Raw genomic sequence first — 26,468 nt, forward strand, 5'->3', positions numbered from 1 at the left:
TTGATGGGTGAATCAAGCAAATTTCTTTCCTGCAGCCTGTAGTTTCAGAAAAGAGATTTGCTCCGTGTATGGGCTGCTTAAGACTAAATTTGGTTTGTAACACTGCATTTTTGGTCAGTATTTTAGGTAGCATCTCATATACCATAAATGTCAGTGGCTCTTTCTGTAATAGTAACAAAAAGATTGTACAGGCACTGCCATTGACTGACCACCTTCTTAAAAAGTATCACTAGCAGCTCTTTTTTTGGTTAGTGGTGGAAGGTTTGGACCCTGTCAAGTTTTCTGTTTTCAAATTTTTTGCTGGAGTGATTCACCTTTTTTGTCCTGGTGACCATAAACATTGATGTGAAAAATGTTGTTCATCACCACAACATAAGGTGAGGATGGATTTTACGATTAAGGTGGGGGGGGCTGCACACCTTTACAAAAGCAATTTCCCCTCAGTTCCTGCCTATTTTTGTGGCTCAAGGTATTTACAGTGCCTTGAAAAAGTATTCATAAAATTTTCCACATTTTGTCATGTTACAACCAAATGTAATTGTCTTTTATTGGGATTTTATGTGATAGACCAACACAAAGTGGCACATATTTGTGAAGTGGAAAGAAAATGATAAATGGTTCTCAATTTTTTTTACAAATATCTGAGAAGTGTGGCGTGTATTTGTATTCTGTCAATACTTTGTAGAACCACCTTTCGCTTCAATTAATTTCAGCTGCAAGTCTTTTTGGGGATGTCTACCAGCTTTGCACATCTAGAGTGAAATTTTTGCCCATTCTTCTTTGCAACATAGTTCAAGCTTTGTCGGATTGGATGGAGAGCGTCTGTAAACAGCAATTTTCAAGTCTTGTCACAGATTCTCATTTGGATTTAGGTCAGGACTTTGGGCCATTCTAACACATGATTATGCTTTGATCTAAACCATTCTATTGTAGCTCTGGTTGTATGTTTAGGGTTGTTGTCCTGCTGGAAGGTGAACCTCCGCCCTAGTCTCAAGTCTTTTGCAGACTCTAACAGGTTTTCTTCTAAGATTGCCCTGTATTTGGCTTCTTCAATCTTCTCATCAATTCTGATCAGCTTCCCTGTCCCCGCTGAAGAAAAGAATCCCCACATGATGCTGCCACCACCATGTTTCACAGTGGGGATTGTGTGTTAAGGCTGATGTCAAGTGTTTTCTGCCACACATAGCATTTTGCTTTTAGGCCACAAAAGTTAAATTTTGGTCTCATCTGACCGACCGGAGAACCTTTTTTTTTTTAAACATGTTTGCTGTATCCCCCACATGGCTTCTCACAAACTGCAAACATGTTTTCTCCTGGCTTTCTTTCTACAATGGCTTTCTTCTTGCCACTCTTCCATAAAGGCCAGATTTGTGGAATGCTCGACTAATAGTTGTCCAGTGGACAGATTCTCCCACCTGAGCTGTGGTTACCATGGGCCTCTTGGCTGCTTCTCTGATTAATGCTCTCCTTGCCCAGCCTGTCAGTTTAGGTGGACGGCCAAGACTTGGTAGGTTTCAGTTGTGCCATACTCTTTCCATTTTCAGATGATAGATTGAACAGTGCTCTGAGAGATGTTCAAATCTTGGGATTTTTTTTATAACATAACCCTGCTTTAAACTTCTCCACAACTTTATCCCTGACCTATCAGGTGTTTTCCTTGGTCTTTATAATGCTGTTTGTTCACTAAGGTTCTCTTAAACCTCCTGAGGGCTTCACAGGACAACTGTTTTTATACTGAGATTAAATTACACACAGGTAGACTCTATTTACCATATAGGTGACTTCTGAAGGCAATTGGTTCCACTAGAATTTAGTTGGGGCAATCAAATTTTGAAAAACATTTATCATTTTTCTTCCACTTCACAATTATGTCCACTTTGCGTTGGTCTATCACATATAAATTTACGTTTTAGGTCGTAACATGACAAAATGTGGAAAATTTCAAGGGGTTAAATACTTTTTCAAGGCACTGTAAAGCTAGAGGGTTAGCATGACAGCCAGGGAATTTATATTTTTGGCCCCATTTGCAGGTTGGATGGCAAGCTCGTGGCAAGCTTTCTAATGGTTATCCACCAACCCTAGAGGTCAGTAAAAAATAAGCCACAGCAAACTTCAAACTTGTGTATCTAAACCATTAAAAATATAAAATATTGCAACCCACCAAACTTCAGATTTGGTAGCTGTATTTGTTTTCTTATTTCAGGCTTCTTTTCCCTCATCTTTTACCTGGTTATGCTTCAAATAAAAGTGCAAACACTTTTGTCCTGGGTGGCTACCCACTCCTGCACCTGTCTGCCTTTATGTTTGGAATGGGGAGATTAATAGTTGACACAAGAAAATAGTTCTTCTTTCAGTTCAACTCACAAGAAGTAAAAGACACTGAATTTTTGGCAAAATCAACAGGCATCATTTGTACTTGCTAAAAATGTTATGAAAAAAAATAAAATCTACTGCAGCCACCACATCTAAGAACTGAGAAGCTGTAATATACAATTTGTGGTTTTTGGTTATCCTTTAAGGCTATGTTTCCACTATTGCGTCCCCAAAGTCGCGCGATTTACACTGCCACTTTGCTATGCGATTTTTGATACAATGTCATGCGACTGGTGAAAACCATGTGAGAACAAGTCGCACCAAAGTCGGAACAAAGTAGTGCAAAAACCTTTTTTGGAGTCGCTGCGACTTGAGTCGCACCAATTAGAATGGAGACCATTGAAATACATGGGTTTTGACTTGTCATGCGACTTCACATGTGTCAAGTTGCACAACAACTTGCAGTAGTGGAAACAGAGCCTAAAGGGGATACATCAAATAGGTTACTGAAGGAATTGGGCATTGCACTATTCAGTCTCTCATTTAGCAAAGGTTTTGCAGCAGTTTGTTGTAACCTCTGCACCAACGTTTCCAGACAGCTGAGTGCAGCAGTTTAAGAGGGAAAAAAAAAGTAACTTGTTTCTTGGGTTAGTTTTTTACTTAAAGGGTAGCTCGTCTTCCCTGAAATACTGTAGCATAAACAATGCTAATCAAGTGACCTTTCCTATTCAGTCTGCATCAGCTGTAATTTTCAATACATTCAATGCAATATGGCAACCTGGAGGCGTTTTGTACAGAGTTGTCATTTCCTGCTCGTGTGAAGAACTCTGCACCAAGATATGTCAGGTTTTAGGCATCCTCTGCAACAGAAATTTAATTTTGATGAGATACTCTTGGGGTTAATAACTTGTAAAGGGATGCAGACACTGCAACCTTTCCCATCAGAACCCTGAAAGGGCATCAGCTGCTTGTAATTAGTCATGCTCATTCAGAATCAGTCCTGCACAAGAAATGATCATACAAAGGGCTATTTCTTCAGAGCAGAAACATGTAGGGATCTGCCAGAAAGTTGGTTAAAATCCTTGCAGGGTAGATTGATCACCCATATGGGATTTTTTTTTCTCATACAAAGATAGGTGTCAGAAATCCAATAAGCTTTCCAATTCCTGTACACTGAAATCTGCTGCACTAAAATCTAATGTAATGTTATCATCTCTGCCCAGTTCATATTTAACTGCAGAAGACCTCACCCCTCTGTATGGAGATGGTGGGCAGGGGGGTTCTTCCAATCCGGAAGGCAGTGCTGCTCCTCCACATATACAATACATTTAATCAGTGTTGTCTCTCTAGAACAAGCAGCGTTACTTGTTTACCAGATGTGAAAAAAAGATAAACAATTCAACCACCATGTTCAAGGATTGCTAAGATGCGGTGTATTACATTTTTAGTTTGCAGCTTTAGATGCACACACCAGGTGCAGTCCAGTGGAGTTTTTTTTTTCTGTGTGAAAAATGCATGCACAGTGTTTTCCATGTACTCCAATGGTTCAGATTGGCGCAGTCAGTTTCTGGTGGAGAAAAAAAATAAAACATGCTGCATTTTTTTTCTGCACAGAGCTGTACTCTAACAGCAAAACATATAACAATGCGCTGGAACTGCGTGCGGTGTGAACTAGGGCCATTGGAATACACAGAAAGGACTGTGCATGCATTTTCATGCAGAAAAAAACACACTGGACTGCATCTGGTTTGAACTAGCGCTAAGCCTCTGAGGCGCAGAGCTACTGGTGAACAGCAGAGCATGGCGTTTATTCATCAACCTTTCATATTTCAATAATAAATTGGTCTATTTGTCTTTCTGACCCAGTCTTAGTATTTCACTGCTACTATTTCAGCTGTTTTCCTTTGTGGCAAAGTTAATACATCTCACAAATAGTGTGACATTGTGCACAAAATAACTTTGTCCCATACACATTGGTATTTGAAAATGCCTTTATACCTATTAGTCTTACAGTTGTCAGACTGCAAGCAGGATGCCTCTCTATTGCAGAAGAGACATGCAATGTTTTTTTCTCTGCAAAAAAATATAGTCTATATAGTTCTATAGAGTATGGTCATCTGCAACAGCCAATGAAGACTGTCGAAGGGAACATTAAAGGAAAGGTAAGTTTGCCGCTCTTTTTTTTTTCTGCTGATGATTTAAAGTGATTGTAAAGGCAGAAGGTTTTTCATCTTAATGCATTCTGTGTGCAGTACCCCCCCCCCCCCCCAGCCCAGCCCCCAATTACTCACCTGCACCCCATCTCTATCCAGCTATATCCACAACAGACGCGGCCATCCGGGACTCTCACTCCTCATTGGCTGAGACACAGCAGCGGCACCATTGGCACCCACTGCTGTCAATCAAACTCAGCCAATCAGGAGTGAAAGGGGGTGGGGCCGAACCTACTTGCTGTGGGGGCACTTAACTGGAGGGACGGGCCAGGAGCTCCAGCCAGGGACCTGAGAAGTGGAGGATCTGGGCTGTCCTGTGCAAAACCAACTGCACAGAGCAGGTAAGTGTAAGATGTTTATTTAAATAGGAAAAAATAAAACTACACTTTAACCAAAAAGGGAGAGGCCATCCTTAACAGCAACACAGTAGTAGAATAGGGGAGCATAGAACCCTTGTCAGCTTTTTATTGCGCTTTCCTGTTTTACGTTTTCTTTTGACTTTTGCAGATTTAAAACTATGCTCACTGTGTCAGTTAAAAAAAAAAATCTCTCAGAGCAGTAAATCCCAGCAGGGGTTCTAATCCGTGCCAAACTATAAGAAACGTGTTATCGAGACATAAATATTGAATAATTATAGTTTAAATAGTTAGAAGTAGCAATCATTACCAGGATTTGCATACGAGTGCTAGCTTTGCAGAGTTTTTTTTTTCCTTAGAAGGTGCTTAAAGTAAACCTGTGCCCAAATAATAGAGCTACCTCTGTTACATTTGCACAATTAAGTTTTTACATATTCTATACAAGTAATAAAACCACAAAGCCAATTTTAACATGCAGCGGCCCCTCTGAAATGTTACCCACAATGGCTTGCTTTTTAGGGGGCTGTTGACAGGTGACTGGGAGGAAATGTGCCACCACCTCATTGCTTATTTTAACCCCAAAATTGGCTGAACCATTGCACTGCAAATGATGCATTGCAGGGGTTGCAGTGCGGGTGTGGCGTGGCCACTTTTACTTTAATGGGTCTGGTACAGCAGCGGTACTGCCCGCTAAATGCAACAGAGGGTTTGCAGTCTCCACATGTGTACAGCCCTCAGTGAATGCTTGTCTTTGCTTAACAATACAGATATGAATGAGTGCTTCTTTAAGGGCTCGTCCAGACGTGAGGCCAATAAGCAAGTGGCTGTGCCATGGTAAAATTGTGGCTCGATCACTTACTTATTGGCTGCATGTCTGAACGAGCCCTTAAAAAAAAGCACTCTGTCATATCTATATTGCTAGCATTTCAGAGAAATGAATGTTCAAAGTTCACAACACAGACATTGGAATTTTATTTATTTATTTATTTTGTGGGAGCAAAATCTTTGCAGCCTGCAAGCCCTCTATTGTAAACAACCAGCAGGTGTTTCTAAGCTGTTGGAAACAGACTGCAACCCAATTTAGAGTCTTGTGATCTTTGAGAATGAATACCATCACTTTAAAGTAATTCTAAATGTAATTTTTTTTTTCTCTTTCAATTAACCAACATGTTGTACTTGCCTGCTCTGTGCAATCGTTTGGCACAGAGCAGCCCTGATCCTCCTCTCCTCAGGTCCCCCACTGACGCTTCTGCCCCCCCTCCATCCACCCGCTGATGCCCCGATACCATTTGCTCCCGAGCCTCACTGTCTGCATCTATTTAGGGACTTGGCCCCTCCCTCTGCTCAGTTCATCACTAGCTGTGATTAAAGTAAGAGTGAGAGGTAAGGTGTACAATGCATTATTTAAACCTGACTCCTTGATTTTAAACTTTATTTTTTTTTGCCTAGTTGGGCTTTAACTGTCAGAATCATGATTGTGCCCTGGAAATGCCACATGTTGCCAGTTTCTTGCTCATGTCAGGCCATTACTTAGCGCAGAATTGCACTGTGTGGCACTACCATAGTTTACTTATTCTAATACAAAGTAGAACTCCAGGCTTGCAGCTACTGTTAAAATGCTGTCTGTTTTGCTTTCCAGTTAATTTATAATGCCAGTCTTGTTGTTCCGCCACTTATGCCACACACTGCACAGCCAATTAACTTGTCCTTTGTTTAATTTTCCAATTTTCTATGTCACCCCTATACCTTCAGGCTGCATAAAGCACACAAATCCACTGCTTTATCTCTGCTCAGTCTACAGAGGTGATTTGGAAAGCATTAGAGTTGAACCAGGAGCAGTGATCATCCTGGCTATACAATGTGACAGAGGTGCCTGAATAAAACAGAGTTAAGCTGGGTGTACACAATCTGAATATTGGCCCATTCAGCAGGAACCAGCCGACATTCCGGCAATGTGTACAGCTGCCTGTCTGACAGAAGCTGGTCTTATGATCGGCTTCTGTCGAATAGTCTTGCTGGAAGACCAGCAGCCAAATAGCGCTCACGGCCAATGGTTGCGAGCACTACTCTGTGTGTTCTGGAGGCAAGGGCAGTCCCTCTGTCAGTAACACAATACATCAGGGCAGATCGCCGCACCAACATCGCTTGTGTTGGTATGACAATCTGTCAGTTTTTCTTAAGTTTAGCCCACTGGGTTAAACAAAAAAAACTAGTGTGTACCCAGCCTTACAGATGAATCATTTGGCAGGTAAATTTGTACATACATTCCAGATGTGCATTGGTGAAAGTTCTGATTTTAGTTACAAATGCATGCTTTAATTTAATGAAACTTTTGATGTGATTCTAAAATATTGTCAAACAGGCCATTTCAGCACCTAAACAGGGAAACCTTTCTTGCAAATCTGCAGCATAAGTGAGAACTTGCAGTTAGCAGTGTAAATTGCTAACTTCTACTGTAATTTACCTTTCAGCCGGTACATGGGGTTAAAACAGATATTTTAAAAGTTGAAAATGCATCCTAACAAGAACTTTTTTTTTTGTTGTAGCTTTTAACACACATCTTCTGCCCCTTGGTGTTGTAAATAAACAGAAAAAGGCCCTGCTTTGATGCAGTGCACATGAGAAGGTAGAGTTCAGTTTTCCTAACTGAAAGTCTTTTGTACCCTCTTTGGCAAAGAATTCACATTTTCATGCAAGAAGTGATTGAGCTAAAACAGTGGCGTACAGTAGTAATGGTTGGTACCATACAGGACAGCTTATATTTTAACAAACTCCTCTAAGAACTGAACGACACAGGCTATTTTGTAGCGTACTAAGCTAAAAATAATGGTACATGTTACAAGCTATCCCTTGCTTTTCACATGAATATTTTGTTGAATGTTTCTACATTTTAAGGGTCACTCGGGCCTAATTGTCATATGTAAAGGTTTCTATACTTCATTAGGCTGAGCCATGCACGTATAGATTTTTAATTTAGTAGAAATTGGATACCTCCATCCCACTATGTGCACAGACAGAATACAGTAAGCTGGCAGGGGAAATGTGTCTGACAGCCAACACTGCCAGCCATCAGAATATCCAAACAGTGCCCGCATCTGATTTGATGCTGGAGCTGTTCTGATGCCAGTTTTCCAACAGGCTTCTTCGACAAATGTTGATCGAACAATCGACTTTTGGTGAAAGGCCTATGTACTACTGGGATTATGGCTGAGCCAGCAGGAATGGGCTGAAATTTGAGAAGTATGTAGCATGGTTCCAAAAAACTTAGGCATAGCAGAGATTTATCAATTTTTCTGCACAGGAAAGCTGTGCAATCAGGAACATGAAGACAAATGTACTGGAACATCTTGATTCATAAATTCCTTCCTCTACTGTTCGGTAACACCACACATGTCATTGACTGCTGCTTAGTTGGGTGTGTTTTTTAAGTGGGAAATTATTGCAGCAGCTTGATAAATCTGTGCAGTTTGTATAACTGTCCAGGATTAAAGTGTTAGGAATTTTAAACGCATATAAAAACTGATGCAAATCCTTTTCTAAATTTGATACTGCTGAAAATGCTCCACAACAGCTGATTCTGTTGGTAACTTGCTTTTGAAATCATTATCTCAGCGTATCTTTTCTGGTTGTCTGTTTGGACAGTCATGTGCCTATCAACATACTATTATGAACTTTTTTCAAAGCATTTTGTGCCCATAGTGTCCTGATCGATAAGGCACAGATGGTAAATCAATGCAGTAAAACCTTCTGAGACTATTATTACACAGTCCACAAGCTTAGATGTGCACAGACCAACATATGTAAACGCAGCATTCTGACTTTGACGCAGCAGCATTGAAAACAATACCAAGAAAAAGACTGACTGCAATGTAGTGACAGGGACAGAGATTTGCTGGGAGGTAACATCTGTTAATAGAAAGCAGGGCACCAGAGACTGATATTGTTGGTTGAGTAGAACTCCAGGTGACCTTGTAATCTAAGCTCTTACATTTTAAGGATGAGCCGAGACCATTTAATTTCTATTTACTCTGCAATTTATACTGCAGTATAATTCTATACTCTATTGTCTATAATGTATGTGCACACATAACTTCCCAATACACACAGAACTGTAATCTTCTTGGAATTCAACATTCTTGCATTAAGCATCACATTTAATATCTCTAAGATCTCAATAAAGATAACTGACATTTTTATCAATTCTGTAATTTAGCCCAGAACTTCTACGCTAACGTAGTGAGTGGCTCATCCATCACCAATGCCTTATTGTAGCATTACAATGAAGGAAACATTTCTCTCCATAGCAGCAAGTAGAGATGTTTTTTTATTCAATGCAGAAAGACAATGAGCAAAGGTATTTACTACCCCACATCTGGTTGCTAGGATTTTTATCTGCAAAGATCTCTGTATTACCCCTTACCACAAGAAGAGGCCTGCAGCACACACTACAGCACAGTAAATTACAGCCCTCTTTTGATAGGTATGGGAAACCACAATATATATTTCTTGCAAGATGTACACATACCATTCTCCAGTTACAATCTGTTAGACCAATCATGACACAATATTAACCCTTGCTTCATTTCCCTGTAATGAGATTTGTGTTCTATGGGTCAAAGACTTCTGGCTTATATGAACAAGCTGTTATTTACTACTTGTTAGCTCAGAGGATCTTTCACATTGTTGTCACTTTACTGCAGCAAAAGACAGATCAGCAGAAAAAACGTTACAAGGCATCTCCTTCCTTGATTCCTTCAGATCTTGCACACCCCGATGAGTTAACCTTAGGAGCATTTATTGACCCCTTCTGAGATTGTGGTTTTACACATCAAGGTACTGCAGACCTTTTAAAATAAAAAAGGATTTGGTCTCAGACCTAGCCAATCTAACTGCTCATGCTGTTATCACACATTTTCTCAACAAGAAACCTCATCAGCCTGAGGAAGGGTTAAATAGATCTGCAGGAGTTTGGTGCAGAGTGGAAAGATGCGCCAGCTCTTTAGCATCCTGGATCATGTTTTTGCTAGATGTGTATATCAGAGCAAAACATTTTTTTTTTTTCCTGATTTCTTAAAATTTTCTTACTATATTCTTTTTCTCTTAGTAGTGACTTGGGGATCCTAGATATTGCAAAGCAGACACCCTCAGCCACATAAGGTGCCTTCATACCCTGTATGAAAAATAATTTAGGAACGCTGTATTAAAATAACTGGTATAACAAATTATTTCCCTCAAAGTGTCCAAAAAATTCCTTTATTGCATTTCATTTTTTTGTTTGGCACAGTACAAATTTGTGGTGCTGTTTTCCCTTTTGTTTTTTGTTTTGTTGTTTGTTGCAAAGATTGATCTGGGACTTGATAAAATAATTTTCTTTAGAAATGGGGTGTTGCTCCTACATCAGAGCAGTATTTTTTTTTTTTTTTTTTTTTTTTAGACCGTGAAATGCATTCAAGGGTTACTTATTGTTTTGGCTTTCTAATTAAACAGGGCTAAACCTTGAATGTAGTCATTATGGCACATTTAACAGCATCCCTTTTATATAATTTTCTGCCTGTCCATTACACCTCTTTAAATAGAACTTACAAGTTAGAAAATAGTTTTAAATTTTAATATAATCTGTTTCTGTCATCAGCCCATAGATTTAATATATAAGCATTTACAAGAAAACAAAATTGTCTCTCTCTTTCTGTACAAAAGTTGCTGTCTTTTGTGCATTCTATTGCATTTTAATTTGAAAAAAGTCATATTTGAGTTTCCTGTACCTTCTCTTTTGTGTGGGTCTGAATTATATAAGGTTCAGAGATGGTTGTAATTGTGGAGTGTAGCGAATTACCCATACTGTTAGCCGTCCAATGGGCCCCATGATGTGCTGGCTTGTAGGTGTTAAAGTTCATATGGTCGTGAATGGTCGGCAACACAACCGCCCCCTCACCTGATATTCCAGTGGGACTCCCACTTGGGATGTCCTCGTCCACTTGGATTATCTCGACAGTTCGCGCAGCCGCCACAGTGCTCCTCTGTTGATGCCTTTTTCGTAGTTTGTAAAACACTATTAGCATGGCGGCTGCCAAAAGTGTGACTGCCACAAAGCAGCCAATAATAATCTTGGTGGTTTTCATTACCTCATCCAGGCTAGTTTGCATTTTATCTCCAGCATCTGAAGTTGGCACTGCCACCTGTTTGGGCATTTTGGTGGTCTGGACAAGCACGGTGGTAGTGGTAGTATATGCTGGCTGGTACCCCGTGGAAGTGGTTGGCACCGGTTTGATTATCATAGAGATTTCCTCAGGAGCCATGTCCGTGGTCTCCACAGTGACAGTAGTGAAGAAGCTGTAGTTTGAAGTGTTGAGCTCTGCGGTACTGACATTGAGATAGGCCGAAGCATTTGAGTTTCCTGCCACATTGGTTACCATGCATGTATAGACCCCTGTATCAGTGAGCAGTACATGAGAGAAGTTTAACGTCCCATCGTTGAGGATGGTAATTCGTGGATGATTGGATGCGTGGCTTAGCACAGTACCATTAGGTAGCAGCCACCTAACAGATGACATGGCTGAAGTTCTACACTTGAGTTCTGCCACTCTTCCTTCTGAGATATTTAAATCCCTTGGAGCGTCCATAATAAATGGGGCTGAGCACTGAAATGATGAGTGGTCCACCTCAACCACATACTTCCCCTTCATGTGCAGTGGGGAATGACAGCGACCACAGCACGTGGAGTTGGTAGGAATATATTCTCGCAGCCATGAGGCGAGCCAGAGAACATCACAATCACAGTCCCATGGGTTGTGGTGCAAATGTAACTCCACTAAGTACCTCAAATGAGCAAATAGGTCATGTGGCAGGGATGATAAGTTATTGTGGGCCAAGTTCAATTCTACTAAGGATGTCAGATCATCAAAAGCATTGCGCTCTATGGTGTTTATCTGGGAGTTCATAATCCACAACTTTTTTAGTGCTCTCAACCCATAAAAAGATCCAGGTTTGATTTCAGGAAAGTTGTTCCCAGAGATCTCTAATTCCTCTAGCCCTATCAAGGGTGTAAGGTTTGGCATGTCTCTGATATTACACATTCCAAGGTTGAGGTACTTTAGATTGTACAATCCCTCAAAAGCTCCCTCAGAAATATATTCCAACTTTTTAAGCTCTCCAAGGTCCAGGCGCATCAGTGATGGTACCCTATTGAAAGCGTAGGATGGAATGCTCTCAATAGGGTTATTCCTGAGCCACAGTTCTCTCAACTTAGAAAGATACTCAAATGCCCCGCTGGGGATTACAGTCAGTCTGTTGTCAAACAACTCCAGAGTGTTGAGACTGGCCAAACCATTAAAAGCCCCAACTTCTATTTGACGAATATTGTTCCTACCAAGTTGTAACACCTCCAAATGATGAAGATGCCGGAAAGTGTCCGCTTGGATCATGTGGATGTTATTCTCCATGAGATTGAGGTACCGTGTGTTAGATGGGATACCTTGTGGTACTTCAGAGAGGCCACGACGCGTACAGACCACTTTGCTAAACTGGTTACTGCAGGAGCAGACAGAAGGGCAGTTTTGCTGCCCTGAAAATGATTCACAGGGGATCCACATTTGCACCATGAGGTAGATTACAGAGAATAGGACGGCCTTCCAGGTATGGTGCACAGTTACCAGCCACAAGAAATTCATGATGTGGCACGTTCATAATTCACCATCGTCTGGGACTTGGCATGGAAACGAGAACTTGGCCCTACCCAGGCTTCAGGAGGCTGCAAATTCCCTTTTCCATCTATACACAGGTGGGAGTGGTGGTCAGTAGGAGGGATACTAGACAGTGAGACAACCAGCTTTTAAAAAAGATAAATGGCAAAATATATTTCATCATACATGTGTGTAAAAAAAAAAAAAAAAAAAAAAAAACCAAGGGTTTTAATTGCAATTACCTAGGAAAGGATCTTTTCATATTCCTCGTGCCAGTGCCTCTGTCCAGCACAACTGTGGGCTCTGTTTGTCCTTCCATATATTCTTCAATTTAATTACTAAATGAAATTACAGAAGGTAATAGGCATGTGATGGTGATGATGATGAGAGGCAAAATGGCTCCTTCAGTAGATCCCAAAGAAGAAGACGAAAAAGAAAAAAAAAAACAATTAAGAGTAATGTAACAAGGGAGTGAGGCCCACTTGGCTATGCAGGTGCATCATTCTGCTGCTCCCCCGGGACTGGTGCCTTTTGCAGTTGAGCTATTCGTCCTTGGATTCCACTGCTGTCTCCGACAGAAGACTGGAGATTATCCATTTCTAAAAGAATCAAAAATGCAGCTTTCAATAGATTTTTTTGAGATTGCAAACAAGATGCACAATTCCAAATCTTTCGAGCCCCTCTAATTCCCTTTGAAGGGCGCAGTGTTTCTCAGTCTCCTAATATTCCATGGGTATTCCTGCAATAGACAGACTGTCTGCAGGATTCTGGTTTGTACAAAGAGAAAGGCAGCACATTGCAGGCATTGACTGCTGTGTTTTTTTCCCCTCTCTCCTTGCTGCTTTTTTTTTTTTTTTTTTAAACTAGCTTTGCTTTCCAAGCCACGGATGCAGCAGCTGCAGCCTATCTCTTGCACACTTAGCAATAATCCACCAATATCTCAGAGGAGAGCAAGTAAAAGGGGGGTCAAATCTGGGGAAAGGAGAGCTGGTAGAAAGTACGCTGGAGAGGGAAACACACACACACACAGTCGCACACCTCAGTGCTGAGCCCTTGGTTAAGATTGGTCCGGAGAAGGGACAGATTTCACAGCCTTTTCTCTCCTGCCTTGTGGAAATCCCACTGTAGCTCCTTCTGTTGTGAGGTAGTGAGTTGAGTGCTTCTCCACGTTTTACCTTTAATTTCTTGTCCAGTTGTTCTAGCAGCAGGAGAGCAGGCAGCAGCACAGGCAGCGATATCAGAGCCCCGTAGCATTTTCCTCTGTTAACAGTCCTCCTCTCTCCCTGTTTGCTTGGTGTTGGAAGCAGCAGCCAACCAGCCAGGCTGCTCTCTCATCCTTTCGTCCTTCAGTCAGAACGTGGATGTACTGCTGACGCATACTGTTCTGTGCTGAACATTAGCGTGATGCAGTGCTCCTATGTATTCACACAGCTCCCCTCCCACTCCTCCTTTCCCTCTAGGGGTTAATGTTCAAAGCTTCCAGCTAAGTTGCATTGGCTGCTTCACATTCCCTTCCCCCCTTTATCTTTTTCTTCTATATCTGGGAGAGGAGTTAAACGGAGCAGGCAATGTGAGTTTTAAGAGTCCACAGCTTGCAGAGACTGATGCTCCTCTGGTTTTCTTTCAGTCAAATCAGTTAATGATGGCTTTCAAGTGCTGTACATTTTTTCCTCATCTCCTCTTCTATCGCATGTTCCATCCGTGTCTTAGCCTGCATTGGGATAAATGCAGAAATGAGGCTTCAGCTGCCAGGGGCAGGAAGGATGCGATTGGCTCTTCTGCCAGTGCAGCGTCATCAACGCCAATTGCTGACTTTGCTTCCCTTTTGACGGCAGGGGTAATCTGCACCCCCTGTCCAGCTCCCACCCTTCTACCCCTCTGTCAGCACACTATTCGCACGCCCCCAAGTAGAGAGAAACAGTCAGAAGCAGCACCAATCCACTGGAGTGGCTGTGAAGGAAGGGGAGGGGGGCTATTTGGGAGTAAAGAAGGGAAGCGTTAATGCCTGGTAAAGCTAGTGCTGTGCCATGTTCTATCTACACTCTGGTGTTTAACCCCCTGCACTACAAATTGGCTGTATCTTGGGTAAAAAATGTGACTGACATTCAGCATCTGCAGAAAAAACAGCTCAGGAGGCTGGGTTTCCATTCTATGACCTGTTCTCTGCACGCTCTCATCAAAGCAACCTGTGAATCACACTAGCTTATTGCTCTGGAGCAAGCCTTGAGAAGCTGTATCCTCATGTATATGCTGTCTCCCCCTATGTGCGCTCGCAAGGAAATGCCTGTTCTGTTCAACTAGCTTACCGTCAGGTGGAGGTGAATTCATTGCAGGAAGCAGAGAATCTCTTGTTACTGTTCACCTGCTGCTGGCTCTTGTGCAGCTTACCATGATCTCCTACTCCTCTTCAGACAGGTAAGTAATATGGTTTGCAAACTAGTTAGAAATGCAGTGAACACAAAAGCAAATGAATGATGGTTGTTTTTGATGTTCAGGTGAAGTTTTATGTGTCATAGTATTGGTAGTATTTGAATAACTGTGTGTGTTTTTCCTAAAAATACATAGATTTTTCTTCTTAAATCTGACCTTTTATATAGTAATCTCCAAAGGCTTTTTGTAGCAGTGCACATGACTATATAGTGCCGCTGAGCACTTTAAACTGCTTTCACCTCTTCATGCAGGAGTTGGGGAGCCAAAATGACATTTGTTAACCTCCTAGTGTTTATCTGTGGGAACTTGTACTTTGCATAGTTACTTTTATCCCTAAAGCATATTCCCATTACCCAGTATGCTAGATAGTCTTCTTTTATGGGGACCAATGTATCTTTATCATAATGTTAAATATCTTTACTGAACTATCTGATACAGAACAGAAAGCAAATTTATTTTTGAATAGTATAGATTTGCTGTTTTTTTTTTTTTTTTTTTAAGAGAGAATTGATTACGGAAGTTGACAACGTTTTTTACATTTTAGCTCATGGCTTTATGCAGAACAATACTGGAGTTTGGTTACAAATAGATATGAGGATCTGCAAAGCATAATAACCTATACCAAACACAGCAAAGTAGTTGAATTCTGATTGGTTGCTAGAGTAGGTGCATTGTTTTGCTGAGTGTGTATGTATACATGTATGTATATGAGTATGTGTGTGTATATATATATATATATATATATATATATATATATATATATATATATATATATATATATATATATATATATATATATATTTTTTTTTTTTTTTTTCTAAATAACATTTTCCACTATTTGTTGCCCAGTCCAGCAGTCACTTAGATTTCACTGGTACATAAATTGCTCATTTACAGACCTCTGATCTTTCATAAGGTCTGCCTTTGCAGATTTGAAGGAGGGTGTTATTATTTAAATGCTATTTTCGATTTTATATCTTGCAGTTCTGCTGAATTGATTTTAACACTTTCTCCACCAGAGGGACCTGCAGATTAGAATTGCTTTCATATTTGAATTTGATGGCTTTATTTGTAAAGGCTCAACCAGCAACTGATAATTGTGTTTATGCAGTCAAAGGTGAATCGGTAAAAATATGGATAGTTTTCAGCAACAATTTAGAAGGCCAAAGCTGCTTCTGACTAGAGTATGTCAGATTGCTGCTGCCTCTTTTGTCAACACTGACATTGATTAATTTAGTAACATAATGAATTAGCCAGTAGAGCAAGTACAATATTGATATTTTGAAGTGGCAGCATCTTATATATGCGACTCCTTAGGCAGTACCTGCTAAGAAGAAGCCACACGGAGGCAATGGTAGCGTCAAAAATACCAGGCGGTAGTAAGAAATGCAGTGCCTGTGTAGTGTACTACATATGTTGCTCATAAAATTGTCATAAATTCACATAAGCCAGCGAAGACAGTGCTGTGCTTATCGAAGCACCTCATGCTGCCTATAGGAATTAGAGCTACGATTATAATTCCATGTCTAACAAAAGCCTCTGTACAAACCACTGATAAATGTAATAATTAACCTCTAGCTATAGTGAGTTGGGCTTAGATTGAGGGACTTTTTAAGGATTTGATTACAGATAAAAATAAAATAAGTCTCAGAATAGGGCTAATGGGAGACATTTGTTGTGCAGTAATAGCTGAACGTTGTGAGGATTTCCTGCATCAAAACCATTGAATGCTCGCCTCATGTGGGCAGCAATCCTATTACTTCTAAAAGATGTAGAAGCCATGTTTACTGCTGGAAATAAAACAGCCAAAGCTTGGTTGCAGGATCAAATTTACTAAACTGTGCTATGTGCTATTTTTGACTAGCCATACAGTTTAATGATTAGTATTTGATAATGGCATATAGCTGCAGTGATGAGGAATTCTGTGGCGCTCTCAGTGCCTTTAAAAATCTCTTGATAGTGCAGATCACCCCTAAATGATGTTGGAGTCGTGCATTCTAAACTTGTGATGTGTGTCCTCCATGTATTAAAACCACATTTAATTAAAAACCCTATGACATGCACTAGGGAATAATGTTGCTTAATGAAATCCATTAAAATGAAGGTATTAAATGAAAACGAATCTAAATGCTTAATCAGAACATCTAACGCCTAGCCTTGATTTATTATAAAGTCTTATTCCATTGTAGTGGGGTTTTTTTGGGGGGGGGGGCTGTGTTCACAGGCTGTTTGATTCTCTTACAAGCATGTCTGTGGTTTCTTACACTTCCAAACAGACCTAATCTCCCATTTAGGACTCTTGTCAAAACTGCATTTTGTGGGTGTACTAAAGGGAAAATTCTTGATGCCTGTAATGGGCCACCCCCTTTAGCACAACTTATGTAGCTACAGGAGTTCTTGGAAAGCAAAGGTTCCTGGAGATAATTTACCCCTTTCAGAAATCTTTTTTCTCCCATCTGTTTATCTGAAAACTGGTTGGATTTATGCTTTTTTCGATAGTGTAATATAGCCATCATGCTGCAGCCTGATGTGTGGACTTGATCATAACCTGTGGAGAAATGTTTATCACCCAAGCTTTTTTCTTCTCGGATATAGAATTTATACCTTCATGTGGCATGTGTAGAAAATTATTTGTAATGCTGTATTTTCTTTCTTCGGTCTGTGTAGAATATGATCATATAATGTGAAATATCTTGCTTTACAGAAGTTGAACAGCCCTACTACATATTAGACCTTTGCACAGTGTGTGGGGTTTGCTGCATTTTAGTGTTTTTTTTTTTTTTTAAATATTATTTATCCCATGAAGGCTGATATACAGTGCTGAAATAAAGGGGGAGACCAGAGGCAAGAACAATGATAGTAGCTGGGAGACTGTGAGTTTGTCCACTAGCAGATTTTTACCTTCCACTTTTTATCTTTTCATTTTGGTCAGTTTTTAAAAAAAAATTCCATTATTCGCATTTTTTACCAAATGGATACTACTTTGCAGAGCCATTTCCTGTGTTTTCAATTAAATCTATAATTGCACGTTATCTTCAGCATAGTCTGGATTTGTTAGCAGTGACCTTGGTTAGTTCATAGATGTCCTTCAGTGGGGCTTTACAGTAGAAATGAGCACTGAATGCAATAGGTGATTTAAGTGAAACTGGGCTCTTGGTGTGTTCCCCAAAAAAAAAAAGGTTAGATTTAATTATACTAATCTGTTAAAACTGATATTTGGTTGTCAGCTATATTGATCTAAAATATATCTAAAGGAGATTAGAAGTAGCCTATCACTTAATTTTAGCTATATTTGCACCGTAATGTGACCTGCAGAAAACTTGTGATACCAGGGAGCTGCTAAATTATGGGTGCTCTTTGTAGCTCCAGTTCAGGTCATATTTTATGCTTTGACATATCACCCTTCCACTGTGCAATAATACCATTGACAGCTAGGGAATGCTTTCTGGATAACGCTGTATTGGGAAAAGGTAGGAGAACTTGTTGGATGCACAAAATGGCATTTCCCTGGAAGTAAAGGTTTCCGAAACAGTGTTGCCTGTTAGTCAAGTGAGCAAGGGGACATTCCATGCTCAGTTTAAATTAATTTATTTATAGTCCATACCTCTCAACTTAAGAACATGAGAACGAGGGACACCTTGGTTAGAGGGATTACATGTGGTTCATGCTGTGGCGAAATATGGGCATGGCTTAAAGGGTCTAAATGGCATGTAATGTTGACACCAGAACTGTGTACTGTTGGGCAGGAGGTAGTCTGCCTGACAGTGCTTGTATGCAGTTGGGAGTCATGGTGTGTCTAGGTAATGGCATACAGAGTTAAAGGGGTTGTAAATGCGCTGGAGACGCGCTGTCCCTCTCTGCACGGGTTCCCAACTCTTGATTAGATAGATGGCAGCGCAGCCATTGGCTCCCGCTGCTGTCAATCAAATCCAGTGACGTGGGCCCTGGGGGGCGGGGCCGAGTGTGGCATTCGTGTCTATGGACGCAAATGCTGAACTCGGGAGCGTGCCCGCAAGGTAACCCCCCAGGGGGTTATCTGAAGTGAGGAGGAGCCGCAAGAGCCTGGGGGACCCCAGAATTCGAGGATCGGGGCCACTCTGTGCAAAACGAGCTGCACATTGGAGGCAAGTATAATATGTTTATTTTTTTTTAAAAAAGCCTTTACAATCACTTTAGGGCGCTCCCCACAGTATGTGATGTACTGGATGGAGTACAGTTAAAGAATATGTAAACCCAACATTTCATATTCCTGATATGTGCCTGCTGTGCTATGTACTTGTATAAAAAAAAGTATCCTGTTCTCGTTGTATTGCTTCCTTTTGTGAAAACCCTGGTGTAACTGCCCATCCCTCTGCTTTTCTTTTAAAACCTGACCACACTAAGGAGAAAACAGCATGGTCAGTTCTCAAGTTATGCTGGGAACTCGGGGTACTTTCCTTTAATAATTAAGCTTGTCCTTCACTGGGAAGATCAGTGTGCTGCTGCTTCTCCTACCCTAGATTTTTGCAGCCGAGAACAGAGGGAATGTGATCGCCTATAAAAAAAAAAAAGGGGTGGAGGGGAACTATTTTATAATAGTTTTTTAATACCTATAACACACAATTGTTTTGCCTTTCATTTGTATTTTAAACTGAATGGGTTGGTTTACAAGGTGAGGGTTTACAACCACTTTAACAATTCGGCCACAGTATGGTAAAGAAAAGGATGGTGTACAGAGTTGGTGATTGTAAGTGATCACCTTGTAAAACAACCCATTAAGTTTAAATTAGAAATGAAAGGTAAAACATTTTTGTATAAATAAAACCTTTTATAAATACTTTTTTTCCCTTTTTAATTGATCACATTCCCTCTTTTCTCAGCTGTATAAGAGCTGGGGGGAGGAGAAGCAGCAGAACACTGAGATTCCCAGTGAATGGCTGTGCAGCAGGGGTGTGTTAGGGCAAGTCTTATCATTGGAGGAGAGTAAACTGAGCGCCCAGCATAGCTAAAGAACTGACCATGGTGTGCTCTCCTGCTTAATGTGGTCAGTTTTTAATAGGAAAGCAGGGGGACTGGCAGGAACACCAGGGATTTCATACAAAGGAAACAATACAAAGAGAACAGAATACTTTTTCATACAGTGCCTTGCAAAAGTATTCACCCCCCTTGGCTTTTTAACTATTTTGTTACATTACAGCCTTTAGTTCAATGTTTTTTTAATCAGAATTATATGTGATGGATCAGAACGCAATAGTCTAAGTTGGTGAAGTAAAATTAGAAAAATATATACATAAAACTATTTTTTAGAAATAAACTGATAATTGGCATGTGCATATGTATTCACCCCCTTTGTTATGAAGCCCATGAAAAGCTCTGATGCAACTAATTACCTTCATAAGTCACATAATTAGTGAAATGTCCACTTGTGTGCAATCTAAATGTCACATGATCTGTCATTGCATATACACACCTTTTTGAAAGGCCCCAGAGGCTACAACACCTAAGCAAGAGGAACCACTAACCAAACACTGCCATGAAGACCAAGGAAGTCTCCAAACAAAGAAGGGACAATGTTGTTGAGAAGTACAAGTCAGGGTTAGGTTATAAAAAAAAATATCCAAATCTTTGATGATCCCTAGGAGCGCCATCAAATCTATCATAACCAAATGGAAAGAACATGGCCCAACAGCAAACCTAGCAAGAGACGACTGCACACCAAAACTCACGGACTGGGCAAGGAGGGCATTCATCAGAAAGTCAGCACAGAGACCTAAGGTAACCCTGGAGGAGCTGCAGAGTTCCACAGCAGAGACTGGAGTATCTGTACATAGGACGACAATAAGCCGTACGCTCCATAGAGTTGGGCTTTATGGCAGAGTGGCCAGAAGAAAGCCATTCCTTTCAGCAAAAAGCAAAATGTCACGTTTTGAGTTTGCAAAAAGGCATGTGGGAGACTCCCAAAATATATGCAGGAAGGTGCTCTGGTCTGATGAGATTAAGATTGAACTTTTTTGGCCATCAAAGAAAACACTGTCTGGCGCAAACACAACACCTCACATCACCCAAAGAACACCATCTCCACTGTGAAACATGGTGGTGGCAGCATCATGCTGTGGGGATGTTTTTAAGTAATCGTGACTGGTAAACTGGTCAGGGTTGAGGGAAAGATGGATGGTGCTAAATACAGGGATATTCTTGAGCAAAATCTGTACCACTCTGTGTGTGATTTGAGGCTAGGACAGAGGTTCACCTTCCAGCAGGACAATGACCCCAAACACACTGCTAAAGCAATACTTGAGTGGTTTAAGGGAAAACATGTAAATGTGTTGGAATGGCCTAGTCAAAGCCCAGACCTCAATCCAATAGAAAATCTGTGGTCAGACTTAGATTGCTGTTCACAAGTGCAAACCATCCAACTTGAAGGAGCTGGAGCAGTTTTGCAAGGAGGAATGGGCAAACATCCCAGTGGTAAGATGTGGCAAGCTCATAGAGACTTATCCAAAGCGACTTGGAGCTGTGATAGCCGCAAAAAGGTGGCTCTACAAAGTATTGACTTTAGGAGGGTGAATAGTTACGCAAATTGACTTTTTCTGTTATTTTGTCCTATTTGTTTGCTTCACAATAAAAAATAAAAAAATCTTCAAAGTTGTGGGCATGTACTGTAAATTAAATGATGCAAATCCTCAAACAATCCATGTTAATTCCAGGTTGTGAGGCAACAAAACATGAAAAATGCCAAAGGGTTTGAATACTTTTGCAAGGCACTGTACATGGTACAGCAGGCACATACCAGGAATATGAAATGTTGCAGGGCACAGTATGTAACATAAAGGATGGCATACAGAATTGATAAACGGTCTACAGTATGTGACAAAAGGAATGGTGTAAAGAAGAGTAAAGTTACATTTTATTTACCCAATATTGGCTGTAAGCTGACTGTATTGTGCTGTGGGGTCTACTGGCTTGCTTAGACTACCAGAGGTCCTTTGCTCCTGCAGCGCACACTCACACTGGGAAAGCAGTTCAAGCACACGAAGCAGCACTGTAGAAGACATAATTGGAGTATTGGCTCCTCTTCCATTCATTAGGTCACCTAATGGCTCCAGGCTTCCACACTTCAATCCCCATGTCTGTATTGGTTTCTTGCAAGCTGCACATGTGCACGATTACGAGGCCATACACAGGTTTTATGCAGCACAGCTTGCAAGGAACAGAAACGTCTGCCTTTGATCATCTCCATTTCATAGTGATTTGATGGGACTAGTAGTTTGGACAATAAAGATAAGGTTCTGTGTGCTTTTGTTTAAGTTCACAGGATGTGACAAGGACACTGCATTTCTAGGAAAGTAAGTTGGTATTTTCAGTAATTGCTGAAAATGTTCTTGGCCTGAAAAGTTATTACTTATGCAACCACCACATCTGTCTGGTAAGCTGCAAAATATTGTTTTTTCGGGTTTAGATATGCTTTATTACTTTCAAGTCTTTGAACTTCACCCACCCTTCTTCAGGGATCTTTTTGAAATGCTGTATATAATTTCAGGCCATAATTCACAGCATTTTGTTGTGAAGCGTAATCATCCAAAACATTTTACTGTAATATGGAAGGGCAAGTCCAACAAAATTAACAGATGAGAAAAAGATTTAGCAATGTATATACTGTATATTTATAGTCTCTACCAAACTTTTCCAATTGCATAACGATTTTAAGAACTGTTGTGCCTTAATGCAATGAACTTTTAACACATGACTGAATGTGTATTAGAATTCATGAATGGCATTAAATATTTTTTAAGCTTTCCATGCAGATTTTTTGTTTTGTTTTTTTTAGGTTGAAAAGGTTTACCTATTGATTTGAAACTTAGGCTTTCGGAGGCTGTCATCCTCAAACAATCATACATTAGACCAGGGCTCAACAAATCCCAGGTTGCCATGGTGACTAGAAATTGCGTCCTGGTCACCTGATTTGCATCTTAATGAATTAAATAAGTATTTGATCCCCTATCGATCAGCAAGATTTCTGGCTCCTAGGTGTCTTCTATACAGGTAATGAGCTGAGATTAGGAGCGCACTCTTAAAAGGAGTGCTCCTAATCTCAGCGTGTTACCCGTATAAAAGACACCTGTTCATAGAAGCAAACAGATTGCAGTCTCTCCACCATGGCCAAAACACACAGCCAAGACAAGAAGTGGCTCAAGAAGAAGCACATTAAGAGCCTGGAGTGGCCTAGCCAGTCTCCAGATCTTAATCCCATAGAAAATATGTGGAGGGGGCTGAAGATTTGATTTACCAAAGGTCAGCCTTAAACCTTAATGACTTGGATCTACAAAGGGGAGTGGGACCAAATCCCTCCTGAGATGTGTGCAAACCTGGTGGCCAATTACAAGAAACGTCGGACCTCTGTGATTGCCAATAAGGGTTTTGCCACCAAGTACTAAGTCTTGTTTTGCGAAGGGGTCAAATACTTATTTCACTCATTAAAATGCGAATCAATTCATAACCTTTTTAAAATGCATGTTTTTGTTCTGTCTCACACTGCTAAAATAAACCTACCATTAACATGTTAGACCATTTCTTTGTCAGTGGGCAAACTATGAAATCAGCAGGAGATCAAATACTTTTTTCCCTCACTGTACATTACAAGGATTTTGACAAACTTTGTTGCAGTTTCCTACCTTTTGTTCTGAAGAAATCCCTGTGTGTTCCTCTGTTCCTATGTGCGAGTGAGTCTAATGTACATATATAATATTTTAGGTATGCTGTGTGAATTTGAACACATAGTGAGGAATTCTAGTGAGGAATTCTTATATTTGACTGTAAAATTGAATATTTACTTTTTTTTTTTTCTTGCCGTCTGTGTCCTGTAAGGTAAAGTCAGAAAGTGACTTTTTTTTTTCTTTTTACAGCTTTCATTGGAACAGGGAACAGTCTTGCAATAATGCACAATTTCTATTAATCGCTGTCGAACCGGAAACTATCCCTTACTTTGCCTAAATCTCTTCTCACTTTTTTTGGGACCCTGGAACACAGGCAGAAAAAAAAATCTTTCCTGTTACATTGAAAACTTAAAAAATGGCTAGCTATACACAAGCCTGTGTAATTTTGTTTGACTGCAGTTCACTCCTCCCTGAAAACTCAGGACAGTGCCAGCAATGGTTTGTCCATTCCTCACACCTCATTTTCTGCTAAGCACCAGTCATTGCTCTCTAAATGGATTTTTTTCTCTTGCAAATCCATTAGTGCTTTGGGTTTAGTCCAGATTAGGGGATTAGCAGATCTGGATTTTGCATGATTGTCCCCGCTGAGCTGGTTAGTTTAAGTATGCTAATGGTGAAAGCAGTGAAGTAGGAATTTCATCTGTTTGCTGCCAGACAAACTTTGCCAGTCTTCCTTTATGGGTTTATTTCCTCTTCACTTCATTGGACATTTCCATATCAAGAAGCACGTTGGTTTGACTGGTGATCTGTTTGGCAGGGTATGATTTAATAAACAATGATGGGATGTCTCCCTTTTGCTGTTAGCAGTGACTGAAGTGGTAATGAAAATTTCACAGAGAAAATGTTTCAGTAACTTATTGAATCTTATTGGTAAGTATTTTGATTTGATATGCAGAAGTTTAACTTGGTCTCGACTTGAAGTTCAATATACCAATCATGATGCTTATTTTGAAGCACTGCCATAACAGAAACGTAGTGATGCTTCCTCTAGCAATTGGTCAGATGTTGTACCTCAATGAAGTTTGGTTGCTTTGACCAAAAATTTATTTCATTGTGTATTTTTATGCATGTGTGTGTTTTTGTTTTGTGACTGTTTTAATGCAAAGCTGAGGGATTTTACTCCGTTTTTGTAATGAATAAGGTGTAATGCTACTAAAATATTTTCCTTCCAAGAAAGCCAGTTGGTTTGGTAGTAAGTTCTGTATACCATAGACTTGAATGAGGGTTGAGACATCTAAACTATACACTATGTGAGATATAACTGTTTTGTAAGGTTTGGCAATAGATGGCTTATTATCGCCAAAATGTAAGCACTGGTTGGCCTTGCAAGCACCATCCAGCTCGACAATAGTTGACGTAAAAATTGACTGAGATGGATGAAAAAAATTGGCCAGGCAGGGACTGCATCTGTTTAACAGCAACACTGTATTCAGAAAGCTGCAGGTGCCACTACTACAGACTTCAATAGCTAACAATGCAGATTCTCCCATGCCGCGCTGTTGGCATGGAATGTGGAATCTGTTGCTTTTCTCTTGTTCAGACTGTCGTTGTGAGTTTGGAATCATTAAGTTAATCTTATTTGCATGTGCTAATTTTTAATACTTTTTTAACTGGATACATTTTTTTTGTGGGAGCAACCTCCATGTACCTGGGCCACAGCAAGTTATTAAGATAGGATTCTGTATTGCTCCTCTGTCGACCTTATACTTGCCCTGCAGATGTTACTTGTGGTTGCTGCTTAAGGATTATTTAACAGCATAGAAGACCGCTTTGGCGAAAAGGTGATAGAATGCCAGAGGGGATTTCAACTGAATGCAAGTCATGGGTTTGTAAATCCAGCAGCATTCCAGGGTATGTTAACATCCAGCTGCTATATTACAGTACAGCAACTAGTGTGCATAGTGGTCCAGTCTGATCGGCACATTGCACTGCTCCATTTTTTTCCCCTTCATTAAATGAACTTTGAGATGTCACGTCTCATCAAGTTCAATTTCCGGCCATGCAGTGAAAAGTGATGGATTGCCTTGTATTGTGCTGCGCTGGAAAAAAGCAGTGGTGTAAACCGGGCAGATAAAGGAGACAAGACATTTTTGCCTTGTCCTGTAGTGGTACTGTACTGGAATGGCCACCCAACGCTGTCCTGCCGCATCTGGTGTGAATGTGCCCTCGTACATCTGTATGTGTGCTATCAAGTGAGAGTTTATCAGGCATGCTGGGGTCTACACAAATCGACAAATATAAAGCTTTGTTGCCTCTTGATGTACATTTATTTCTACACACCACAGTGCATACATAGACAACACCGAGTTTTGGGCGTAACCACATTGTTACTAGAGGGCACTTAGACCCCTTTCACACCGAGCCGCCTATAGCGTCGGCGGCAAAACGCCGCTATTTTTAGCGGCGTTTTACCATCGGATTTCGGCCGCTAGCGGGGCGCTTTTACCTCCGCTAGCGGCCGAGAAAGGGTTAAAACCGCCCGCAATGCGCCACAATATCGGTGTTTTGCCGGCGGTATCCCAGCGCTGCCCCATTGATTTCAATGGGGAGCAGCGGTAAACACACCGCTCCTTCACCGCTCCAAAGAAGCTGCTGGCAGAACTTTTCCTGACGTCCTGCCAGCGCACCGCTCCAGTGTGAAAGCCCTCAGGCTTTCACACTGGAAACAATGGAGCAGCTGTTTGAGGGCAGATTGCAGGCGCTATTTTTAATGCTCTAGCACCTGCAAAACGCCCTCGGTGTGAAAGGGGTCTTAAGGAAAAGGCCTTTATATGTCTAATATCT

General features: G+C 40.7%; 2 protein-coding genes across 2 annotated transcripts in view; one reads left to right on the forward strand and one right to left on the reverse strand.

The window, feature by feature from the left end:
* The window catches only part of SND1 (staphylococcal nuclease and tudor domain containing 1), a 957,459-nt gene that overhangs the window by 659,272 nt on the left and 271,719 nt on the right, over positions 1-26,468 (forward strand). The window lies entirely within an intron of this gene.
* On the reverse strand, positions 10,260-14,475 carry LRRC4 (leucine rich repeat containing 4). The gene has a single exon (XM_073619299.1). The coding sequence runs from the start codon at positions 12,547-12,549 to the stop codon at positions 10,624-10,626; it is 1,926 nt and encodes a 641-aa protein (XP_073475400.1). The 5' UTR covers positions 12,550-14,475; the 3' UTR covers positions 10,260-10,623.

The sequence above is a fragment of the Aquarana catesbeiana genome, linkage group LG03 (assembly GCF_042186555.1).
Source record: "Aquarana catesbeiana isolate 2022-GZ linkage group LG03, ASM4218655v1, whole genome shotgun sequence".
NCBI classification, from domain to species: Eukaryota; Metazoa; Chordata; class Amphibia; order Anura; family Ranidae; genus Aquarana; species Aquarana catesbeiana.